The sequence below is a fragment of the Oncorhynchus kisutch genome, linkage group LG21, assembly GCF_002021735.2.
Source record: "Oncorhynchus kisutch isolate 150728-3 linkage group LG21, Okis_V2, whole genome shotgun sequence".
Lineage (NCBI taxonomy): Eukaryota > Metazoa > Chordata > Actinopteri > Salmoniformes > Salmonidae > Oncorhynchus > Oncorhynchus kisutch.
In genome coordinates this window covers 46931589-46958154 of record NC_034194.2, presented here as the reverse complement: position 1 = coordinate 46958154, position 26566 = coordinate 46931589, and the positions used below count along the sequence as shown (strand labels likewise).

Below are 26566 nucleotides of genomic sequence, written 5' to 3'. Positions count from 1 at the left end.
GTGGTGGGTTTTAATGAGTGTAGGGTTAGTTAGTACGGTAATGAGGGGGTGGGTCTTAATGAGTGTAGGGTTAGTTAGTAGGGTAATGAGGTGGTGGGTTTTAATGAGTGTAGGGTTAGTTAGTACAGTAATGAGGTGGTGGGTCTTAATGAGTGTAGGGTTAGTTAGTAGGGTAATGAGGTGGTGGGTCTTAATGAGTGTAGGGTTAGTTAGTAGGGTAATGATGTGGTGGATCTTAATGAGTGTAGGGTTAGTTAGTACGGTAATGAGGTGGTGGGTTTTAATGAGTGTAGGGTTAGTTAGTTAGTACGGTAATGAGGTGGTGGGTCTTAATGAGTGTAGGGTTAGTTAGTTGGGTAATGAAGTGGTGGGTCTTAATGAGTGTAGGGTTAGTTAGTACGGTAATGAGGTGGTGGGTCTTAATGAGTGTAGGGTTAGTTAGTTGGGTAATGAGGTGGTGGGTTTTAATGAGTGTAGGGTTAGTTAGTTAGTACGGTAATGAGGTGGTGGGTCTTAATGAGTGTAGGGTTAGTTAGTACGGTAATGAGGTGGTGTTCTTAATGAGTGTAGGGTTAGTTAGTACGGTAATGAGGTGGTGGGTCTTAATGAGTGTAGGGTTAGTTAGTAGGGTAATGAGGTGGTGGGTCTTAATGAGTGTAGGGTTAGTTAGTAGGGTAATGAGGTGGTGGGTCTTAATGAGTGTAGGGTTAGTTAGTACGGTAATGAGGTGGTGGGTTTTAATGAGTGTAGGGTTAGTTAGTAGGGTAATGAGGTGGTGGGTCTTAATGAGTGTAGGGTTAGTTTGTACGGTAATGAGGTGGTGGGTCTTAATGAGTGTAGGGTTAGCTAGTACGGTAATGAGGTGGTGGGTCTTAATGAGTGTAGGGTTAGTTAGTACGGTAATGAGGTGGTGGGTCTTAATGAGTGTAGGGGTAGTTAGTACGGTAATGAGGTGGTGGGTCTTAATGAGTGTAGGGTTAGTTAGAGAGCTAGCTATATTTTGTTGTATTTTTCACTTTCACTTAGCTAGCGAATGCAGCTACCAGGTCCAGTTCCTGTATTGAAGTGGTGTGGAATGGATGGTGAGCTGGGGTCACTCCTACCAGGTCCATTTCTTGTATTGAAGTGGTGTGGAATGGATGGTGAGCTGGGGTCACTCTTACCAGGTCCATTTCCTGTATTGAAGTGGTGTGGAATGAATGGTGAGCTGGGGTCACTCCTACCAGGTCCATTTCTTGTATTGAAGTGGTGTGGAATGGATGGTGAGCTGGGGTCACTACTACCAGGTCAATTTCCTGTATTGAAGTGGTGTGGAATGGATGGTGAACTGGGGTCACTACTACCAGGTCCATTTCCTGTATTGAAGTGGTGTGGAATGGATGGTGAGCTGGGGTCACTCCTACCAGGTCCAGTTCCTGTATTGAAGTGGTGTGGAATGGTTGGTAAATTGGGCGTCACCCCTACCAGGTCCATTTCTTGTATTGAAGTGGTGTGGAATGGTTGGTGAGCTGCGGTGACTCCTACCAGGTCCAGTATTAGCCATCACAGCTACAGCTTCCAAGGCTACAAGGAAGAGCAGAATGTGTCTTCTGACCCGGTAGAGACGTTTTCACAATTGCTCACAGAGTTGGAGTCAAAGCGGCCTGAGACCCCAAGGATTGAAATACTGTAAGAGAATTGAAGAATGTTTTGTACAACAGGGTTTTTCCAGCATCTCCATTGAGAGAAATCTGTGCATCCAAGCAGAGGACACACTGGAAAACAGAGGTCACAGGTCAGGGATCCTTCCTCTGTTACCAATAGGAGAAGAGGGGCAGGGCTAGGTTGACCAAGTGAAGCAGGTAGATTGAGCTACACAGCTGTATCACATTCACTAATGATTTAACATAATTTAACCTCTCACCTCTGTTACTTATACACTAATGATTCCACATCATTAATTTCTCACTTCGACTTCTTATAAACTAATGATAACACATAATTTAACCTTTACCCTCTCCTACTGGGGCAGCAGGTAGCGTAGTGGTTAGAGCGCTGGGCAAGTAACAAAGGTTGCTAGATCGAATCCCCAAGCTGAAAATCTGTCGTTCCACCCCTGAACAAGGCAGTTCACCCACTGTTCCTAGGCCGTCATTGTCAATAAAAATGTGTTCGTGCCACCGTGCTTCTACACCTGCATTGCTTGCGGTTTGGGGTTTTAGGCTGGGTTTCTGTACAGCACTTTGAGATATCAGCTGATGTACGAAGGGCTATATAAATACATTTGATTTGATTTGTTCCTAACGGACTTGCTTAGTTAAATAAAGGTAAAATACTTATACACTAATGATTCCACCTTGTTTAACCTTTAAAGGGGAAATCTGCTTTTTCTATATAATGTGTTTACTTATAAATTGATATGCAACCATTGATTCTTGAATAATATAACTACTTCAACTGTTGTACCCCATCAGTACCCAAAATATAAGCTTTGTTTTAAATTGAAACAATCACTATATAGCCTCAAAACATTGTTCAAACTATAATTTTGATATTAATGTATTCTGCAGAATAAACCCCATTACAACAACAACAAAAATGTGTCACTATGTTCTATTTGAAAGGGCGAAAGTAAAGTGACAGATATTATCCGTATGTCGACAGGCAGCCAAACCTCAGACGAGCCAGGTGATGTAGATCCATCATGGCGTCCCGGGGATCCGAGGTGATGCAGTTGCGTTATGACGCAGGTGAAAACCTGCCGCTGTGGGACGCGCTGGGCGGACGGCTGAGCTGTGGTTGGTCGGTTGGGGCAGCAGCTCGTTGCTACGAACAAGCTGTAGCAACGCACAAGCTGTAGCAACGCAGTAGTATCGACCGGACAGGCTCAGAACAGCACGATTCTTCAAAACTAGAGCGTGAGTGACTGTCACTAACTATTATCACTACGATGTATACTATTTAAAAGCGGACTTTGACAACTAACGTTAGTTTAGTTTTTACAGGTAGACATTCCCGAATGCCATCACATTCGAGTCCCATTCGGCGCGGCTCAGAGTGTGTGAGTGTGAGAGAGAGAGGGATATTTCTGGAGGCCTCCAGACGGGGTTGGATGAAAACAGTATAGTTGAATTGTGCTGGACCGGCTGGCCAGACCGGGCTAGACCGACCGTTATGTATAGCTAACGTTAGCTTGCATCTACGTACTGTAGGCTAGTTCAGTTAGCTCAGCTGAGTCAGTTAGCTTAGCTCAGTTGGTTCAGTTCAGTTAGCTCAGTTGGTTCAGTTAGCTTAGCTCAGTTAGCTCAGCTCATTCATTGGCTCTGCAGCAAGTCTTTAGCAGCTTAAATCAAGCCCTACGCAGCAACTCACATTTGTGCTAAAACAGTCACTGACTACTAGGTAGTCACATTGTTTTCGTTGTAACTAGATAGTGTTTGACTGTTGTCCTTGGATGATGAACAAGTCCTTTACTGATTTAGACGTTACGATGTTATTCTCAAGTAGTCAACTTTCCCCCGTCAACAACAAGCAGGCAGTAGCGGTCTGTCATCAGTGACAGGCCAACACATTATCCGGCCTAGGGGCTTCTGATCGGGAGGCGTTTATCAGTGACACATGCATATCACCATGGGCGCCTGAAATGTTAGTATAAAAAAAATATATCCTGCAACTCTACACTGTTTCCTAACTGGGGGAATGGATATTTGTTTTGTTTTGCCACAATGAATTATATTACTTTTGTAATGACTAGATCACTAATCCCTGAAAAGCCATCCCCCAATAATTCATTGACAGATTTGAAACCCAACCAACTCTGTGAGTCTCAAACTTCCTGACCCATTCCCTGATAATCCCTCCCACAGTGAATGATTGACCCACAGTGATCGAGGATTTCATATTTGTATTTATTTTACCTTTATTTAACCAGGAAAGTCAGTTAAGAACACATTCTTATTTACAATGACTACCTAGGAACGGTGGGTTAACTGCCTTGTTCAGGGGCAGAACGACAGATTTTTACCTTGTCAGCTCGGGGATTCGATCTTGCAACCTTTCGGTTACAAGTCCAACTTTCTAACCACTAGGCTACCTACTGCATGATAATGAGGAAATAAAATGTAAAAAAATTGACGAATAATATTGTTTTAGCCAATAAGGATTTCAATTTTATACTTGGTAGATTAATAAAAATCTTTTTAAAATTGCACATTAAATTTTCATATTTTTGTCTCACATGATCGGTGCGGCAGGGTAGCCTAGTGGTTAGAGCATTGGACTAGTAACCGGAAGGATGCAAGTTCAAACAAGGTACAAATCTGTCATTCTGCTCCTGAACAGGCAGTTAACCCACTGTTCCTAGGCCGTCATTGAAAATAAGAATGTGTTCTTAACTGACTTGCCTGGTTAAATAAAGGTCTAAAAATGTTTTAAAAAATACAGATTTCCAATTGTTATGAAAACTTGAAATCGGCCCTAATTAATCGGCCATTCTGATTAATTGGTCGACCTCTAGTGAGCGATACGGTGAGATAGTAATTTAGGCAGGTTACCTTGGCTTTCTTGGGCACAGGGACTATGGTGGTATGCTTGAAACATGTAGGTATTACAGACTGGATCCAAGAGAGATTGAAAATGTCAGTGAAGACACTTGCCAGCTGGTCAGCGCATTAATATGTGTCCTGGTAATTCATCTGGCCCTGTGGCCTTGTGAATGTTAACCTGTTTAAAGGGCATACTCACATTGGCTACGGATCACACAGTTGTCCGTAACAGCTGGTGCTCTAATGCATGGTTCATTTTTGCTTGCCTCGAAGCAAAGGCGGCATTTAGCTGGGTCACTTATTTAGACTGAGAAGTGCAGCCCTAACATTCTGACTAGAGGTATCACTGATCTACCTCTCTATAGACTGATTAGAGGTATCACTGATCTACTTCTCTATAGACGGACTAGAGGTATCACTGATCTACTTCTCTATAGACGGACTAGAGGTATCACTGATCTACCTCTCTATAGACTGACTAGAGGTATCACTGATCTACCTCTCTATAGACTGACTAGAGGTATCACTGATCTACCTCTCTATAGACGGACTAGAGGTATCACTGATCTACTTCTCTATAGACGGACTAGAGGTATCACTGATCTACTTCTCTATAGACGGACTAGAGGTATCACTGATCTACCTCTCTATAGACTGACTAGAGGTATCACTGATCTACCTCTCTATAGACTGACTAGAGGTGTATACGTTGTAATTATATAATGTAAAACGTGTGTGTTGCAGGTTGATGGCGGTGAATGTATTCTCCATCTCTTCGGCTCTGGAGAACCTGAGTCGTCATGAGATGCTGTCCTGGGTCAACGACTCTCTACAGCTCACCTACACCAAGATAGAACAACTGTGTTCAGGTAACACGCACATACATTTCAATTCATATATTCATTAACAATATATGCTAACTTATAAATGCCTCATGTTGATACAACTGTATAAATTAATCACAACCTAGTCCTAATAATTGATATGCTAACTTGTAAATGCTGTGTGTGTAGGTGCAGCGTATTGTCAGTTCATGGACATGTTGTTCCCTGGCTGTGTCCTGCTGAAGAAGGTGAAGTTCTCAGCAATGCTGGAACATGAGTTCATCAAAAACTTCAAGGTCCTACAGGCCTCCTTCAAGAGAATGGGTGTAGACAAGGTACACTAACACCCCCCCCCCCCCCCCCCCCAGGGTGCTACTGAGGGGACGACAGCTCATAATAATGTCTGGATAGGAGTTCTACCCCAGCCATTACCACTAGTCTGTCCTCCTCCATTCTACCCAGCCATTCACCACTAGTCTGTCCTCCTCCATTCTACCCAGCCAATCACCACTAGTCTGTCCTCCTCCATTCTACCCCAGCCATTACCACTAGTTTGTCCTCCTCCATTCTACCCAGCCAATCACCACTAGTCTGTCCTCCTCCATTCTACCCAGCCAATCACCACTAGTCTGTCCTCCTCCATTCTACCCCAGCCAATCACCACTAGTCTGTCCTCCTCCATTCTACCCAGCCAATCACCACTAGTCTGTCCTCCTCCATTCTACCCCAGCCAATCACCACTAGTCTGTCCTCCTCCATTCTACCCAGCCAATCACCACTAGTCTGTCCTCCTCCATTCTACCCCAGCCATTACCACTAGTTTGTCCTCCTCCATTCTACCCAGCCAATCACCACTAGTCTGTCCTCCTCCATTCTACCCAGCCAATCACCACTAGTCTGTCCTCCTCCATTCTACCCAGCCAATCACCACTAGTCTGTCCTCCTCCATTCTACCCCAGCCAATCACCACTAGTCTCTCCTCCTCCATTCTACCCAGCCAATCACCACTAGTCTGTCCTCCTCCATTCTACCCAGCCAATCACCACTAGTCTGTCCTCCTCCATTCTACCCCAGCCAATCACCACTAGTCTGTCCTCCTCCATTCTACCCAGCCAATCACCACTAGTCTGTCCTCCTCCATTCTACCCCAGCCATTACCACTAGTTTGTCCTCCTCCATTCTACCCAGCCAATCACCACTAGTCTGTCCTCCTCCATTCTACCCAGCCAATCACCACTAGTGTCCTCCATTCTACCCCAGCCAATCACCACTAGTCTGTCCTCCTCCATTCTACCCAGCCATTACCACTAGTCTGTCCTCCTCCATTCTACCCACCAATCACCACTAGTCTATCCTCCTCCATTCTACCCAGCCAATCACCACTAGTCTGTCCTCCTCCATTCTATCCCAGCCATTACCACTAGTCTGTCCTCCTCCATTCTACCCTCCATTCACCACTAATCTGTCCTCCTCCATTCTACCCAGCCAGTCACCTCCTCCATTCACCACTATTCTGTCCTCCTCCATTCTACCCAGCCAATCACCACTAGTCTGTCCTCCTCCATTCTACCCAGCCAATCACCACTAGTCTGTCCTCCTCCATTCTACCCACCAATCACCACTAGTCTGTCCTCCTCCATTCTACCCCAGCCATTACCACTAGTCTGTCCTCCTCCATTCTACCCAGCCATTACCACTAGTCTGTCCTCCTCCATTCTACCCCAGCCATTACCACTAGTCTGTCCTCCTCCATTCTACCCCAGCCATTACCACTAGTCTGTCCTCCTCCATTCTACCCAGCCATTCACCACTAGTCTGTCCTCCTCCATTCTACCCAGCCAATCACCACTAGTCTGTCCTCCTCCATTCTACCCCAGCCATTACCACTAGTTTGTCCTCCTCCATTCTACCCAGCCAATCACCACTAGTCTGTCCTCCTCCATTCTACCCAGCCAATCACCACTAGTCTGTCCTCCTCCATTCTACCCCAGCCAATCACCACTAGTCTGTCCTCCTCCATTCTACCCAGCCAATCACCACTAGTCTGTCCTCCTCCATTCTACCCCAGCCAATCACCACTAGTCTGTCCTCCTCCATTCTACCCAGCCAATCACCACTAGTCTGTCCTCCTCCATTCTACCCCAGCCATTACCACTAGTTTGTCCTCCTCCATTCTACCCAGCCAATCACCACTAGTCTGTCCTCCTCCATTCTACCCAGCCAATCACCACTAGTCTGTCCTCCTCCATTCTACCCAGCCAATCACCACTAGTCTGTCCTCCTCCATTCTACCCCAGCCAATCACCACTAGTCTCTCCTCCTCCATTCTACCCAGCCAATCACCACTAGTCTGTCCTCCTCCATTCTACCCAGCCAATCACCACTAGTCTGTCCTCCTCCATTCTACCCCAGCCAATCACCACTAGTCTGTCCTCCTCCATTCTACCCAGCCAATCACCACTAGTCTGTCCTCCTCCATTCTACCCCAGCCATTACCACTAGTTTGTCCTCCTCCATTCTACCCAGCCAATCACCACTAGTCTGTCCTCCTCCATTCTACCCAGCCAATCACCACTAGTGTCCTCCATTCTACCCCAGCCAATCACCACTAGTCTGTCCTCCTCCATTCTACCCAGCCATTACCACTAGTCTGTCCTCCTCCATTCTACCCACCAATCACCACTAGTCTATCCTCCTCCATTCTACCCAGCCAATCACCACTAGTCTGTCCTCCTCCATTCTATCCCAGCCATTACCACTAGTCTGTCCTCCTCCATTCTACCCTCCATTCACCACTAATCTGTCCTCCTCCATTCTACCCAGCCAGTCACCTCCTCCATTCACCACTATTCTGTCCTCCTCCATTCTACCCAGCCAATCACCACTAGTCTGTCCTCCTCCATTCTACCCAGCCAATCACCACTAGTCTGTCCTCCTCCATTCTACCCACCAATCACCACTAGTCTGTCCTCCTCCATTCTACCCCAGCCATTACCACTAGTCTGTCCTCCTCCATTCTACCCAGCCATTACCACTAGTCTGTCCTCCTCCATTCTACCCCAGCCATTACCACTAGTCTGTCCTCCTCCATTCTACCCCAGCCATTACCACTAGTCTGTCCTCCCTCCATTCTACCCAGCCATTCACCACTAGTCTGTCCTCCTCCATTCTACCCAGCCATTCACCACTAGTCTGTCCTCCTCCATTCTACCCCAGCCAATCACCACTAGTCTGTCCTCCTCCATTCTACCCAGCCAATCACCACTAGTCTGTCCTCCTCCATTCTACCCCAGCCATTACCACTAGTTTGTCCTCCTCCATTCTACCCAGCCATTACCACTAGTCTGTCCTCCTCCATTCTACCCTCCATTCACCACTAATCTGTCCTCCTCCATTCTACCCAGCCAATCACCACTAGTCTGTCCTCCTCCATTCTACCCAGCCAATCACCACTAGTCTGTCCTCCTCCATTCTACCCACCAATCACCACTAGTCTGTCCTCCTCCATTCTACCCAGCCATTACCACTAGTCTGTCCTCCTCCATTCTACCCCAGCCATTACCACTAGTCTGTCCTCCTCCATTCTACCCCAGCCATTACCACTAGTCTGTCCTCCTCCATTCTACCCAGCCATTCACCACTAGTCTGTCCTCCTCCATTCTACCCAGCCATTCACCACTAGTCTGTCCTCCTCCATTCTACCCAGCCATTCACCACTAGTCTGTCCTCCTCCATTCTACCCCAGCCAATCACCACTAGTCTGTCCTCCTCCATTCTACCCAGCCAATCACCACTAGTCTGTCCTCCTCCATTCTACCCCAGCCATTACCACTAGTTTGTCCTCCTCCATTCTACCCAGCCATTACCACTAGTCTGTCCTCCTCCATTCTACCCAGCCAATCACCACTAGTCTGTCCTCCTCCATTCTACCCAGCCAATCACCACTAACCTGTCCTCCTCCATTCTACCCAGCCAACCACCACTAGTCTGTCCTCCTCCATTCTATCCCAGCCATTCACCACTAGTCTGTCCTCCTCCATTCTATCCCAGCCATTCACCACTAGTCTGTCCTCCTCCATTCTACCCCAGCCAATCACCTCCTCCATTCACCACTAGTATGTCCTCCTCCATTCTACCCAGCCAATCACCTCCTCCATTCACCACTAGTCTGTCCTCCTCCATTCTACCCAGCCAATCACCACTAGCCTGTCCTCCTACATTCTACCCAGCCAATCACCACTAGTCTGTCCTCCTCCATTCTACCCAGCCAATCACCTCCTCCATTCACCACTAGTCTGTCCTCCTCCATTCTACCCAGCCAATCACCACTAGTCTGTCCTCCTCCATTCTACCCCAGCCAATCACCACTAGCCTGTCCTCCTCCATTCTACCCCAGACATTCACCACTAGTCTGTCCTCCTCCATTCTACCCAGCCAATCACCACTAGTCTGTCCTCCTCCATTCTACCCAGCCAATCACCACTAGTCTGTCCTCCTCCATTCTACCCCAGCCATTACCACTAGTCTGTTCTCCTCCATTCTACCCAGCCAATCACCACTAGTCTGTTCTCCTCCATTCTACCCAGCCAATCACCACTAGTCTGTCCTCCTCCATTCTACCCAGCCATTATCACTAGTCTGTCCTCCTCCATTCTACCCAGCCAATCACCACTAGTCTGTCCTCCTCCATTCTACCCACCAATCACCACTAGTCTGTCCTCCTCCATTCTACCCAGCCATTACCACTAGTCTGTCCTCCTCCATTCTACCCAGCCATTCACCACTAGTCTGTCCTCCTCCATTCTACCCAGCCATTACCACTAGTCTGTCCTCCTCCATTCTACCCAGCCATTCACCACTAGTCTGTCCTCCTCCATTCTACCCCAGCCAATCACCACTAGTCTGTCCTCCTCCATTCTACCCAGCCAATCACCACTAGTCTGTCCTCCTCCATTCTACCCCAGCCATTACCACTAGTCTGTCCTCCTCCATTCTACCCAGCCAATCACCACTAGTCTGTCCTCCATTCTACCCCAGCCAATCACCACTAGTCTGTCCTCCTCCATTCTACCCAGCCAATCACCACTAGTCTGTCCTCCTCCATTCTACCCAGCCAGTCACCTCCTCCATTCACCACTATTCTGTCCTCCTCCATTCTACCCAGCCAATCACCACTAGTCTGTCCTCCTCCATTCTACCCCAGCCAATCACCACTAGTCTGTCCTCCTCCATTCTATCCCAGCCATTACCACTAGTCCGTCCTCCTCCATTCTACCCACCAATGACCACGATTCTGTCCTCCTCCATTCTACCCAGCCAATCACCACTAGTCTGTCTTCCTCCATTCTACCCAGCCAATCACCACTAGTCTGTCCTCCTCCATTATACCCCAGCCAATCACCACTAATCTGTCCTCCTCCATTCTACCCAGCCAGTCACCTCCTCCATTCACCACTATTCTGTCCTCCATTCTATCCAGCCAATCACCACTAGTCTGTCCTCCTCCATTCTACCCCAGCCATTACCACTAGTCTGTCCTCCTCCATTCTATCCAGCCAATCACCACTAGTCTGTCCTCCTCCATTCTACCCCAGCCATTACCACTAGTCTGTCCTCCTCCATTCTATCCAGCCAATCACCACTAGTCTGTCCTCCTCCATTCTACCCCAGCCATCACCACTAGTCTGTCCTCCTCCATTCTACCCCAGCCATTACCACTAGTCTGTCCTCCTCCATTCTACCCAGCCATTACCACTAGTCTGTCCTCCTCCATTCTATCCCAGCCATTACCACTAGTCTGTCCTCCTCTATTCTACCCCAGCCAATCACCACTAGTCTGTCCTCCTCCATTCTATCCCAGCCATTACCACTCGTCTGTCCTCCTCCATTCTACCCCAGCCATTACCACTAGTCTGTCCTCCTCCATTCTACCCCAGCCAATCACCACTAGTCTGTCCTCCTCCATTCTACCCAGCCAATCACCACTAGTCTGTCCTCCTCCATTCTACCCAGCCAATCACCACTAGTCTGTCCTCCTCCATTCTACCCAGCCAATCACCACTAGTCTGTCCTCCTCCATTCTACCCAGCCAATCACCACTAGTCTGTCCTCCTCCATTCTACCCAGCCAATCACCTCCTCCATTCACCACTAGTCTGTCCTCCTCCATTCTACCCAGCCAATCACCACTAGTCTGTCCTCCTCCATTCTACCCAGCCAATCACCACTAGCCTGTCCTCCTACATTCTACCCAGCCAATCACCACTAGTCTGTCTTCCTCCATTCTACCCCAGCCAATCACCACTAGCCTGTCCTCCTCCATTCTACCCCAGACATTCACCACTAGTCTGTCCTCCTCCATTCTACCCAGCCATTACCACTAGTCTGTCCTCCTCCATTCTACCCCAGCCAATCACCACTAGTCTGTCCTCCTCCATTCTACCCAGCCAATCACCACTAGTCTGTCCTCCTCCATTCTACCCAGCCAATCACCACTAGTCTGTCCTCCTCCATTCTACCCAGCCAATCACCTCCTCCATTCACCACTAGTCTGTCCTCCTCCATTCTACCCAGCCAATCACCACTAGTCTGTCCTCCTCCATTCTACCCAGCCAATCACCACTAGCCTGTCCTCCTACATTCTACCCAGCCAATCACCACTAGTCTGTCTTCCTCCATTCTACCCCAGCCAATCACCACTAGCCTGTCCTCCTCCATTCTACCCCAGACATTCACCACTAGTCTGTCCTCCTCCATTCTACCCAGCCATTACCACTAGTCTGTCCTCCTCCATTCTACCCCAGCCAATCACCACTAGTCTGTCCTCCTCCATTCTACCCAGCCAATCACCACTAGTCTGTCCTCCTCCATTCTACCCAGCCAGTCACCTCCTCCATTCACCACTATTCTGTCCTCCTCCATTCTACCCAGCCAATCACCACTAGTCTGTCCTCCTCCATTCTACCCAGCCATTACCACTAGTCTGTCCTCCTCCATTCTACCCAGCCATTCACCACTACTCTGTCCTCCTCCATTCTAGGCAGCCATTCACCACTACTCTGTCCTCCTCCATTCTACCCACCAATCACCACTAGTCTGTCCTCCTCCATTCTACCCAGCCAATCACCACTAGTCTGTCCTCCTCCATTCTACCCAGCCATTCACCACTACTCTGTCCTCCTCCATTCTACCCACCAATCACCACTAGTCTGGAGGAGGACATTCTACCCACCAATCACCACTAGTCTGTCCTCCTCCATTCTACCCAGCCAATCACCACTAGTTTGTCCTCCTCCATTCTACCCCAGCCATTACCACTAGTTTGTCCTCCTCCATTCTACCCAGCCATTACCACTAGTCTGTCCTCCTCCATTCTACCCCAGCCATCACCACTAGTCTGTCCTCCATTCTACCCCAGCCATCACCACTAGTCTGTCCTCCATTCTACCCCAGCCAATCACCACTAGTCTGTCCTCCATTCTCCTCAACCACTAGTCTGTCCTCCTCCATTCTACCCAGCCAATCACCACTAGTCTGTCCTCCTCCATTCTACCCATCCATCACCACTAGTCTGTCCTCCTCCATTCTACCCAGCCAATCACCACTAGTCTGTCCTCCTCCATTCTACCCAGCCAATCACCACTAGTCTGTCCTCCTCCATTCTACCCAGCCATCACCACTAGTCTGTCCTCCTCCATTCTACCCAGCCATTCACCACTAATCTGTCCTCCTCCATTCTACCCAGCCAGTCACCTCCTCCATTCACCACTATTCTGTCCTCCTCCATTCTACCCAGCCAATCACCACTAGTCTGTCCTCCTCCATTCTACCCAGCCAGTCACCTCCTCCATTCACCACTATTCTGTCCTCCTCCATTCTACCCAGCCAATCACCACTAGTCTGTCCTCCTCCATTCTACCCAGCCAATCACCACTAGTCTGTCCTCCTCCATTCTACCCAGCCATCACCACTAGTCTGTCCTACTCCATTCTACCCAGCCATCACCACTAGTCTGTCCTCCTCCATTCTACCCAGCCAATCACCACTAGTCTGTCCTCCTCCATTCTACCCAGCCAGTCACCTCCTCCATTCACCACTATTCTGTCCTCCTCCATTCTACCCAGCCAATCACCACTAGTCTGTCCTCCTCCATTCTACCCCAGCCATCACCACTAGTCTGTCCTCCTCCATTCTACCCAGCCAATCACCACTAGTCTGTCCTCCATTCTACCCCAGCCAATCACCACTAGTCTGTCCTCCTCCATTCTATCCCAGCCATCACCACTAGTCTGTCCTCCTCCATTCTACCCAGCCATCACCACTAGTCTGTCCTCCTCCATTCTACCCAGCCAGTCACCTCCTCCATTCACCACTATTCTGTCCTCCTCCATTCTACCCAGCCAATCACCACTAGTCTGTCCTCCTCCATTCTACCCAGCCAATCACCACTAGTCTGTCCTCCTCCATTCTACCCAGCCAATCACCACTAGTCTGTCCTCCTCCATTCTACCCAGCCATCACCACTAGTCTGTCCTCCTCCATTCTACCCAGCCATCACCACTAGTCTGTCCTCCTCCATTCTACCCAGCCATTACCACTAGTTTGTCCTCCTCCATTCTACCCCAGCCAATCACCACTAGTCTGTCCTCCTCCATTCTACCCAGCCAATCACCACTAGTCTGTCTTCCTCCATTCTACCCAGCCAATCACCACTAGTCTGTCCTCCTCCATTCTACCCAGCCAGTCACCTCCTCCATTCACCACTAGTCTGTCCTCCTCCATTCTACCCCAGCCAATCACCACTAGTCTGTCCTCCATTCTCCTCAACCACTAGTCTGTCCTCCTCCATTCTACCCAGCCAATCACCACTAGTCTGTCCTCCTCCATTCTACCCAGCCAATCACCACTAGTCTGTCCTCCTCCATTCTACCCAGCCATCACCACTAGCCTGTCCTCCTCCATTCTACCCAGCCAATCACCACTAGTCTGTCCTCCTCAGCCATTACCATAAGTCTGTCCTCCTTCATTAAGGTGCCACCAACCTCCTGTGCCTAACAGGCCTCTTTCAAATGAAGAGGAATGGCATAGACAAGGTACATCATCCCTAAGTGTGTACAGTTGATTGTGTAGCTCAATGAAGCCACTTTGAAACTGGGAATCCTTAATGGTGAAACTGTCCTTTGTTTTAGCTCCTCACCTCCGCTTTGTTCAACACTAACAAAGCTGCTGAGGCCAGAAGTGCCACTCTAATGCATACTGTATCTTTAAGATGATTTGGACAAGCCTCTTATGAACATCCTGATCCATCCTTACATTGTGTTTGGCTACACGTTTGAGCCACTCCTTCCACCGTATGGCCGGACCAATCAGCATCCTCTGATAGTCTGTGGGCTGGTTTAGTTGATAAACGATAACGAGAAGCGCTTGTACTAGGCCCTGAAGTCAAATCATAACAACAATGGCTGCTCTTGAGGTTGGCAGCAGTTATATCAGAACTGGACGTTAGAACTTCATTACATAGTCTGGGTAGAAAATAGTCTGGGTAGCCATTTGTTTAGGTGTTCAGGAGTCTTATGGCTTGGGGGGTAACAAGCTGTTAAGAAGCCTCTTGAACCTAGTCTTGGTACTCCGGCACTGCTTGCCGTGCGGTAGTAGAGAGAACAGTCTATGACTGGGGTGGCTGGAGACTGACCATTTTTAGGGCCTTACTCTGACACTGCCTGGTATAGAGGTCCTGGATGGCAGGAAGCTTGGCCCCAGTGATGTACTGGGTCGTACGCGCTACCCTCTGTAGTGCCTTGCAGACGGAGACCAAGCAGTTGCCGTACCAGGCAGTGATGCAACCCGTCAGGATGCTCTCGATGGTGCAGCTGTAGAACCTTGTGAGGATCTGAAAACCCATGCCAAATCTTTTCAGTCTCCTGAGGGGGAATAGGTTTTGTCGTGCCCTCTTCACGACTGTCTTGGTGTGCTTGGACTATGTTAGTTTGTTGGTGATGTGGACACCAAGGAACTTGAAGCTCTCAACCTGCTCCGTTGCAGCCCCGTCGATGAGAATGGGGGCATGCTCTGTCCTCTTTTTCCTGTAGTCCACAATCATCTCTGATTGTCTCAACTCCTCTTCAGTCCCTATTCATTTGAGCTGGAATACACTATGTTTGTATGTAAAGGAAAATCTGTAGTCCACAATCATCTCGTTTGTCTTGATCACGTTGAGGGAGTGGTTCTTGTTCTGGCACCACATGGCCAGGTCTCTGACCTCCTCCCTATAGGTTGCCTTGTCGTTGATCAGGCCTACCACTGTCGTGTCATCGGCAAACTTAATGATGATGTTGGAGTCGTGCCTGGCCTTGCAGTCATGAGTGAACAGGGTGTACAGGAGGGGACTGAGCACCCCTGAGGTTCCCCGTGTTGAGGATCAGCGTGGCGGGCGGATTTGTTGTTACCTACCCTTACCACTGGTGGGCGGCCCGTCAGGAAGTCCAGCAGCCATTGTTGTTATGATTTTCAACTTCAGCGCCAAGTATAGGCGCTTCTCGTTGTCGTCATCAACTCAACTACCCCCACAGATTATCAGAGGATGCTGATTGGTGCGGCCATATGGTGGAGGGAGAGGGAGGGAATTAAACAGTTTGAATCGTGGCCAGACTGTATCCGTGTAGCCAAAACACAATGTACAGTTTGGAATGTTTTCAGACCCATTTCCATTTTCCACATTTTGTTACGTTACAACCTTTTTCTAAAATGGATCAAATATTTTTCTCCTCAATCTACACACAATACCCCAGAATGACAAAGCAAAAACACGTTTTTAGAAATGTAAAAATACCTTATTTATGTAAGTATTCAGACCCTTTCCTATGAGACTCGAAATTGAGCTCAGGTGCATCCTGTTTCCATTGATCATCCTTGAGATGTTTCTACAATCAATTGATTGGACATGATTTGGAAAGGCACACACCTGTCAATATTAGGTCCCACAGTTGACAGTGCATGTCAGAGCAAAAACCAAGCCTGGAGGTCGAAGGAATTGTCCGTAGAGCTCCGAGACAGGATTGTGTTGAGGCACAGATCTGGGGAATGGTACTGAAACATTTCTGCAGCGTTGAAGAGGCACAGATCTGGGGAATGGTACTGAAACATTTCTGCAGCGTTGAAGGTCCCCAAGAACACAGTGGCCTCCATCATTCTTAAATGGAAGAAGTTTGGAACCACCAAGACTCTTCATAGAGCTGGCCGCCCGGCCACACTGAGCAATCGGGGAGAAGGGCTTGGGAACCTCCCTGACCAAGAACCCGATGGACACTGACAGAGTCCTAAAGTACCTCTGTGGAGATGGTTGTCCTTCTGTAAGGTTCTCCCATCTCTGCAGCACTCCACCAATCAGGCCTTTAAGGTAGAGTGGCCAGACGGAATCCACTCCTCAGGAAAAGGCACATGACAGCCCGCTTGGAGTTTGCCTAAAGGCACCTAAACGACTGGTGGTGAACTCTTTGGCCTGAATGCCAAGCGTCATGTCTGGAGGAAACCTGGCACCATCCCTACGGTGAAGCAGCATCATGCTGTATGGATGTTGTTCAGGGACTGGGAGACTAGTGAAGCATGGTGGTGGCAGCATCATGCTGTGGGGATGTTGTTCAGCGGCAGGGACTGGGAGACTAGTGAAGCATGGTGGTGGCAGCATCATGCAGTATGGATGTTGTTCAGGGACTGGGAGACTAGTGAAGCATGGTGGTGGCAGCATTATGCTGTATGGATGAGGTTCGGGGACTGGGAGACTAGTGAAGCATGGTGGTGGCAGTATCATGCTGTGGGGATGTTGTTCAGGGACTGGGAGACTAGTGAAGCATGGTGGTGGCAGCATCATGCTGTGGGGATGTTGTTCAGCGGCAGGGACTGGGAGACTAGTGAAGCATGGTGGTGGCAGCATCATGCTGTATGGATGTTGTTCAGGGACTGGGAGACTAGTGAAGCATGGTGGTGGCAGCATCATGCTGTGGGGATGTTGTTCAGGGACTGGGAGACTAGTGAAGCATGGTGGTGGCAGCATCATGCTGTGGGGATGTTGTTCAGCTGCAGGGACTGGGAGAGCATAGTACAGAGATCCTTAATGAAAACCTGCTCCTGAGTGCTCAGGATCTCAGACTGGAGGTGAAGGTTTACCTTCCAACAGGACAACGACCCTAAGCACACAGCCAAAACAACACAGGAGTGGCTTCGGGACAAGTCTCTGAATGTCCGGACTTGAACTTGATCGAACATCTCTGGAGAGACCTGAAAATATCTGTGCAGCCTGACAGATTGAAAGGATCTGCAGAGAAGAATGGGAGAAACTCCCCAAATACAGGTGTACCAAGCTTGTAGCGTCATACCCAAGACTTGAGGCTGTAATCGCTGCCAAAGGTGCTTCAACGAAGTACTGAGTAAAGCGTATATATTTTTTGTTTGTTTTGTGAGTAAAAAATATAAATAACGTTTTTGCTTTGTCATTATGGGGTATTGTGATGTCATTATGGGGTATTGTGATGTCATTATGGGGTATTGTGATGTCATTATGGGGTATTGTGATGTCATTATGGGGTATTGTGATGTCATTATGGGGTATTGTGATGTCATTATGGGGTATTGGGATGTCATTATGGGGTATTGGGATGTCATTATGGGGTATTGTGTGTAGATTGAGGGGGGGGGGGGGGATTGAGGCTGTAACGTAACACAATGTGGAAAAAGTCAAAGGGTCTGAATACTTTCCGAATGCACTAAGCTCACAAGATCAAGATGGGTATACACATGTAGATATACACATATACTTGTTTTACTTCGTTTTTGTTTGAATCCAAGATCTCCCACCCCTCTCTCCCAGTAGAGAGACTGGTGAAGGGTTATAGTCTGTCTCAGATCATCCCGGTAGAGAGGTTGGTGAAGGGTTAAAGTCCCTGTCTGTCTCAGATCATCCCAGTAGAGAGACTAGTGAAGGGTTAAAGTCTGTCTCAGATCATCCCAGTAGAGAGGCTAGTGAAGGGTTAAAGTATCTGTCTCTCTGTCTCAGATCATCCCAGTAGAGGCTAGTGAAGGGTTAAAGTATCTGTCTCTCTGTCTGTCTCAGATCATCCCAGTAGAGAGACTAGTGAAGGGTTAAAGTCCCTGTCTGTCTCAGATCATCCCAGTAGAGAGACTAGTGAAGGGTTAAAGTCTGTCTCAGATCATCCCAGTAGAGAGGCTAGTGAAGGGTTAAAGTATCTGTCTCTCTGTCTCAGATCATCCCAGTAGAGGCTAGTGAAGGGTTAAAGTATCTCTGTCTCAGATCATCCCAGTAGAGGCTGGTGAAGGGTTAATAAAGTATCTCTCTGTCTCAGACCATCCCAGTAGAGAGGCTAGTGAAGGGTTAAATGATCTGTCTCTCTGTCTCAGATCATCCCAGTAGAGAGACTAGTGAAGGGTTAAAGTATCTCTCTGTCTCAGATCATCCCAGTAGAGAGGCTAGTGAAGGGTTAAATGATCTGTCTCTCTGTCTCAGATCATCCCAGTAGAGAGGCTAGTGAAGGGTTAAATGATCTGTCTCTCTCTGTCTCAGATCATCCCAGTAGAGAGGCTGGTGAAGGGTTAAAGTCCCTGTCTGTCTCAGATCATCCCAGTAGAGAGACTAGTGAAGGGTTAAAGTCTGTCTCAGATCATCCCAGTAGAGAGGCTAGTGAAGGGTTAAAGTATCTGTCTCTCTGTCTCAGATCATCCCAGTAGAGGCTAGTGAAGGGTTAAAGTATCTCTCTGTCTCAGATCATCCCAGTAGAGGCTAGTGAAGGGTTAAAGTATCTGTCTCTCTGTCTGTCTCAGATCATCCCAGTAGAGAGACTAGTGAAGGGTTAAAGTCCCTGTCTGTCTCAGATCATCCCAGTAGAGAGACTAGTGAAGGGTTAAAGTCTGTCTCAGATCATCCCAGTAGAGAGGCTAGTGAAGGGTTAAAGTATCTGTCTCTCTGTCTCAGATCATCCCAGTAGAGGCTAGTGAAGGGTTAAAGTATCTCTGTCTCAGATCATCCCAGTAGAGGCTGGTGAAGGGTTAATAAAGTATCTCTCTGTCTCAGACCATCCCAGTAGAGAGGCTAGTGAAGGGTTAAATGATCTGTCTCTCTGTCTCAGATCATCCCAGTAGAGAGACTAGTGAAGGGTTAAAGTATCTCTCTGTCTCAGATCATCCCAGTAGAGAGGCTAGTGAAGGGTTAAATGATCTGTCTCTCTCTGTCTCAGATCATCCCAGTAGAGAGGCTGGTGAAGGGTTAAAGTATCTCTCTGTCTCAGATCATCCCAGTAGAGGCTGGTGAAGGGTTAATAAAGTATCTCTCTGTCTCAGATCATCCCAGTAGAGAGGCTAGTGAAGGGTTAAAGTATCTGTCTCTCTGTCTCAGATCATCCCAGTAGAGGCTGGTGAAGGGTTAATAAAGTATCTCTCTGTCTCAGATCATCCCAGTAGAGGCTGGTGAAGGGTTAATAAAGTATCTCTGTCTCAGATCATCCCAGTAGAGGCTGGTGAAGGGTTAAAGTATCTGTCTCTCTGTCTCAGATCATCCCAGTAGAGGCTGGTGAAGGGTTAAAGTATCTGTCTCTCTGTCTCAGATCATCCCAGTAGAGGCTGGTGAAGGGTTAAAGTATCTGTCTCTCTGTCTCAGATCATCCCAGTAGAGGCTGGTGAAGGGTTAAAGTATCTGTCTCTCTGTCTCAGATCATCCCAGTAGAGAGGCTGGTGAAGGGGAGGTTTCAGGATAACTTTGAGTTCATCCAATGGTTTAAGAAGTTTTTTGATGCCAACTACGATGGGAAGGAGTATGACCCTGTGGCCACACGCCAGGGGCAGGAGGGCGCCCCCTCACCCAACCCAGGTACAAGCACACCCTCTTATCATATCACCTCCCCTGCTACATCATCATGTCCTCACCCAACCCAGGTACACACCTCCTCTGCTACATCATCATCCCCTCACCCAACCCAGGTACACACCTCCCCTGCTACATCATCATGTCCTCACCCAACCCAGGTACACACCTCCTCTGCTACATCATCATGTCCTCACCCAACCCAGGTACACACCTCCTCTGCTACATCATCATGTCCTCACCCAACCCAGGTACACACCTCCTCTGCTACATCATCAACCCCTCACCCAACCCAGGTATACACCTCCCCTGCTACATCATCATGTCCTCACCCAACCCAGGTACACACCTCCTCTGCTACATCATCATGTCCTCACCCAACCCAGGTATACACCTCCTCTGCTACATCATCATCCCCTCACCCAACCCAGGTACACACCTCCCCTGCTACATCATCATCCCCTCACCCAACCCAGGTACACACCTCCTCTGCTACATCATCATGTCCTCACCCAACCCAGGTACACACCTCCCCTGCTACATCATCATCATGTCCTCACCCAACCCAGGTACACACCTCCTCTGCTACATCATCATGTCCTCACCCAACCCAGGTACACACCTCCTCTGCTACATCATCATGTCCTCACCCAACCCAGGTACATACCTCCTCTGCTACATCATCATGTCCTCACCCAACCCAGGTACACACCTCCCCTGCTACATCATCATGTCCTCACCCAACCCAGGTACACACCTCCTCTGCTACATCATCATCATGTCCTCACCCAACCCAGGTACACACCTCCCCTGCTACATCATCATGTCCTCACCCAACCCAGGTACACACCTCCTCTGCTACATCATCATGTCCTCACCCAACCCAGGTACACACCTCCCCTGCTACATCATCATGTCCTCACCCAACCCAGGTACACACCTCCTCTGCTACATCATCATGTCCTCACCCAACCCAGGTACACACCTCCTCTGCTACATCATCATGTCCTCACCCAACCCAGGTACACACCTCCTCTGCTACATCATCATCATGTCCTCACCCAACCCAGGTACACACCTCCCCTGCTACATCATCATGTCCTCACCCAACCCAGGTACACACCTCCTCTGCTACATCATCATGTCCTCACCCAACCCAGGTACACACCTCCTCTACTACATCATAATGTCCTCACCCAACCCAGGTACACACCTCCTCTACTACATCATCATCATGTCCTCACCCAACCCAGGTACACACCTCCTCTACTACATCATCATCATCGTCTTCACCCAACCCAGGTACACACCTCCTCTGCTACATCATCATGTCCTCACCCAACCCAGGTACACACCTCCTCTGCTACATCATCATGTCCTCACCCAACCCAGGTACACACCTCCTCTGCTACATCATCATGTCCTCGCCCAACCCAGGTACACAACCTCCCCTGCTACATCATCATCCCCTCACCCAACCCAGGTACACACCTCCTCTACTACATCATCATCATGTCCTCACCCAACCCAGGTACACACCTCCTCTACTACATCATCATCATGTCCTCACCCAACCCAGGTACACACCTCCCCTGCTACATCATCATGTCCTCACCCAACCCAGGTACACACCTCCTCTGCTACATCATCATGTCCTCACCCAACCCAGGTACACACCTCCTCTACTACATCATTATCATCATGTCCTCACCCAACCCAGGTACACACCTCCTCTGCTACATCATCATGTCCTCACCCAACCCAGGTACACACCTCCTCTGCTACATCATCATGTCCTCACCCAACCCAGGTACACACCTCCTCTGCTACATCATCATGTCCTCACCCAACCCAGGTACACACCTCCCCTGCTACATCATCATCCCCTCACCCAACCCAGGTACACACCTCCTCTACTACATCATGTCCTCACCGCTCCTCACCAGGTCATCTCATTTCCACAAACCCAAATGACCCTCCTCTACCCCATGTAAAAGTGATCCATCCTGCCTGTGTTCATGTACTTTGTTTTCTCCCTCTACGGTATAAATCAGGTGCTTTGTTTTCTCCCTCTACGGTATAAATCAGGTGCTTTGTTTTCTCCCTCTACGGTATAAATCAGGTGCTTTGTTTTCTCCCTCTACGGTATAAATCAGGTGCTTTGTTTTCTCCCTCTACGGTATAAATCAGGTGCTTTGTTTTCTCCCTCTACGGTATAAATCAGGTGCTTTGTTTTCTCCCTCTACGGTATAAATCAGGTGCTTTGTTTTCTCCCTCTACGGTATAAATCAGGTGCTTTGTTTTCTCCCTCTACGGTATAAATCAGGTGCTTTGTTTTCTCCCTCTACGGTATAAATCAGGTGCTTTGTTTTCTCCCTCTACGGTATAAATCAGGTGCTTTGTTTTCTCCCTCTACGGTATAAATCAGGTGCTTTGTTTTCTCCCTCTACGGTATAAATCAGGTGCTTTGTTTTCTCCCTCTACGGTATAAATCAGGTGCTTTGTTTTCTCCCTCTACGGTATAAATCAGGTGCTTTGTTTTCTCCCTCTACGGTATAAATCAGGTGCTTTGTTTTCTCCCTCTACGGTATAAATCAGGTGCTTTGTTTTCTCCCTCTACGGTATAAATCAGGTGCTTTGTTTTCCTGTGTTTGTTTGAACTTTTGGCAAGTCTTTTTTCAGGTTATTATAGTAGAACTGATGTAGGTAGCTGTTGATTGGGTGCTAGTGAGAGTGGTTAAGATTGGTTGTGTGTCCAGGCCCCCAGAGGACGTCTCCCACGGCGACCAAGACATTCCACGCCCCCCTGAGGCAGATACAGTCCGCCCCCATCCGCAGGGCGACGCCCACCAGAGCGTCAGACGCTGAGATACTAGAACTGAACCAGCAGGTACACACACACACAGAGAAATACAAACATGAAAATAAGAATTCTTATCAAAGAAGTACCTAATTTATTCTCTATATATTTTTATTTCTAAATGTTTGATATACAGTGCCTTCGGGAAAGTGTTATGTTACATCCTTATTCTAAAATTTAAAACATTTAAAAATTCCTCAATCTACACACAATACTCCATAATGACAAAGCGAAAACTGTTTTTTAGAAAATGTATTAAAAATACAAAACAGAAATACCTTATTTACATATATATTCAGACCCTTTACTATGAGACTTGAAATTGATCTCAGGTGCATCCTGTTTCCCATTGATCCTTGAGATGTTTCTACAACTTGGTTGGAGTCCACCTCAGGTAAATTTAAATTGATTGGACATGATTTGGAAAGGCACACACCTGTCTTAAATGTGCCTTTTCCTCAGGAAAAGGCACATGACAGCCCGCTTGGAGTTTTCCAAAAGGCACCTAAACGACTCTCAGAAACTAGATTCTCTGGTCTGATGAAACCAAGATTGAACTCTGTGCTGAATGCCAAGTGTCACATCTGGAGGAAACCAGGAACCATCTCTATCTCTGTTGTGGGGATGTTTTTCAGCGGCAGGGACTGGGAGACTAGTCAGGATCGAGGGAAAGATGAACAGAGCGATCCTTGATGACAACCTACTCCAGAGGTCCTCAGACTGGGGCGACGGTTCACCTTCCAACAGGACAACGACCCTATGCACACAGCAAAGACAACACAGGAGTGGCTTCGGGACAAGTCTCTGAATATCCTTGAGTGACCCAGCCATAGCCCGGAGTTGAACCCAATCGAACCTCTCTGGAGAGACCTGAAAATAGCTGTGCAGCAAAGTTCCCCATCCAACCTGACAGTTTGAGAGGATCTGCAGAGAAGAATGGGAGAAACTCCCCAAATACTGAATGAGCGACACCGGTTGAGCGTTCCTACAGCATTTCCTTCCAGAAACCGTGAGAAAGTTGTCCGGCTGCGGGGACTGTGCCAGGGGATTTATACTACTATCTGTACTTACTGGTGGCACAGACGCTGTTTCATCCTTTCCTACACTGAAATTACCCTTGCCTAACGATTGCGTCTGAAGCTGGGCTTGCAGCACAGCTATCCTCGCCGTAAGGCGAGTACAGCGACTGCAATTAGAAGGCATAATGTTAATGTTACTACTTAGCTTCGGCTGTTGGAGGTCCTGACGAACCGTGTCCACATAAAGCGTCCGGAGTGAAAAAGTTGAGGGGAAAAAAACAAAAATATAAACGGTAATTAAAAAGTAAAAACCGTAAAGTTGTCAGGTAGCAAAATAGGTTGGCAACAAAACGCACAGCAACTCGAAAACAAGTCTGCAAGTTGTGACCGGAAATGACGTCGTTGTGACCGGAAACCTACCTCTCTCTCTCTCCACCTACCCCTCTCTCCACCTACCTACCTCTCCCTCCACCTACCTGCTTCTCCCCTCACCTACCTGCCTCTCCCTCCACCTACCTGCCTCTCCCTTTTCCTCATCATATGTGTGTGTGTGTATAGATGTTGGACCTGAAACTGACAGTGGATGGTCTTGAGAAGGAAAGAGATTTCTACTTCAGTAAGCTGAGAGATATCGAGCTGATCTGTCAGGAGAATGAGACCAACACCAGCCCAACACTCTCCAAGATCATGGATATACTGTACGCTACTGAGGTAGGACAGACGCATACAGACTATATGCTGGTGGTAGTGGCATTGGAGGGCCAGTAGAGGGCAGTGTACCTGTGATTGCAGTCTGTCCTGTTCCATCACACAACTATTATTAATCTTCTAATCAATAGAAGTAGAATTAATCATAATTTATTAACTTTAATAGCGATTGTTTGTTATTAAAGGGGAAGATCAGTATATTAGGAACCATCGAACATCAAGTTGCAAAATAGTGAACTTCCCCTTTAAGTGTATGATGCTTGCTAGGTTACCAGCTCGGTACCAGCTGTCCTTCAGCTGAGACTTCCCGTGGTCACCAGACATCGACTAGGTCTTAAGCCTGGGGCTATGGCTAAACTCCCACCCCAAAGCATTACAACCATGGTTGTGGTGGTCAGGACATTTAACCCTGGGGCTATGGCTAAACTCCCACCCCAAAGCATTACAACCATGGCTAGGGCTGTGGTGGTCAGGACATTTAACCCTGGGGCTATGGCTAAACTCCCACCCCAAAGCATTACAACCATGGCTAGGGCTGTGGTGGTCAGGACATTTAACCCTGGGGCTATGGCTAAACTCCCACCCCAAAGCATTACAACCATGGCTAGGGCTGAGGTGGTCAGGCAATTTAACCCTGGGGCTATGGCTAAACTCCCACCCCAAACCATTACAACCATGGCTAGGGCTGTGGTGGTCAGGACATTTAACCCTGGGGCTATGGCTAAACTCCCACCCCAAAGCATTACAACCATGGCTGTGGTGGTCAGGACATTTAACCTTGGGGCTATGGCTAAACTCCCACCCCAAAGCATTACAACCATGGCTGTGGTGGTCAGGACATTTAACCCTGGGGCTATGGCTAAACTCCCACCCCAAAGCATTACAACCATGGCTAGGGCTGTGGTGGTCAGGACATTTAACCCTGGGGCTATGGCTAAACTCCCACCCCAAAGCATTACAACCATGGCTAGGACTGTGGTGGTCAGGACATTTAACCCTGGGGCTATGGCTAAACTCCCACCCCAAAGCATTACAACCATGGCTAGGGCTGTGGTGGTCAGGACATTTAACCCTGGGGCTATGGCTAAACTCCCACCCCAAAGCATTACAACCATGGCTAGGGCTGTGGTGGTCAGGACATTTAACCCTGGGGCTATGGCTAAACTCCCACCCCAAAGCATTACAACCATGGCTAGGGCTGTGGTGGTCAGGACATTTAACCCTGGGGCTATGGCTAAACTCCCACCCCAAAGCATTACAACCATGGCTAGGGCTGTGGTGGTCAGGACATTTAACCCTGGGGCTATGGCTAAACTCCCACCCCAAACCATTACAACCATGGCTAGGGCTGTGGTGGTCAGGACATTTAACCCTGGGGCTATGGCTAAACTCCCACCCCAAACCATTACAACCATGGCTAGGGCTGTGGTGGTCAGGACATTTAACCCTGGGGCTATGGCTAAACTCCCACCCCAAACCATTACAACCATGGCTGTGGTGGTCAGGACATTTAACCCTGGGGCTATGGCTAAACTCCCACCCCAAAGCATTACAACCATGGCTAGGGCTGTGGTGGTCAGGACATTTAACCCTGGGGCTATGGCTAAACTCCCACCCCAAAGCATTACAACCATGGCTGTGGTGGTCAGGACATTTAACCCTGGGGCTATGGCTAAACTCCCACCCCAAAGCATTACAACCATGGCTAGGACTGTGGTGGTCAGGACATTTAACCCTGGGGCTATGGCTAAACTCCCACCCCAAAGC

At 48.4% G+C, this 26566-nt stretch overlaps 1 protein-coding gene across 5 annotated transcripts in view; it reads left to right on the top strand.

Moving 5' to 3' along the window:
- mapre3b (microtubule-associated protein, RP/EB family, member 3b) overlaps positions 1 to 26566 on the top strand; it is an 85415-nt gene that overhangs the window by 22845 nt on the left and 36004 nt on the right. For 2 of the 5 annotated variants that reach the window (XM_031800681.1, XM_031800683.1), the window contains exons 2-7: positions 2644 to 2897; positions 5268 to 5392; positions 5537 to 5682; positions 20062 to 20218; positions 22972 to 23102; positions 24650 to 24802. In XM_031800681.1, coding sequence (XP_031656541.1) covers positions 5272 to 5392; positions 5537 to 5682; positions 20062 to 20218; positions 22972 to 23102; positions 24650 to 24802 — 708 coding nt within the window. In that variant the 5' untranslated portion in view covers positions 2644 to 2897; positions 5268 to 5271. Of the gene's footprint in view, positions 1 to 2643; positions 2898 to 5267; positions 5393 to 5536; positions 5683 to 14292; positions 14439 to 20061; positions 20219 to 22971; positions 23103 to 24649; positions 24803 to 26566 lie in introns of those variants that run through there. The other 3 variants (XM_031800680.1, XM_031800682.1, XM_031800685.1) reach the window with 2 other exon arrangements.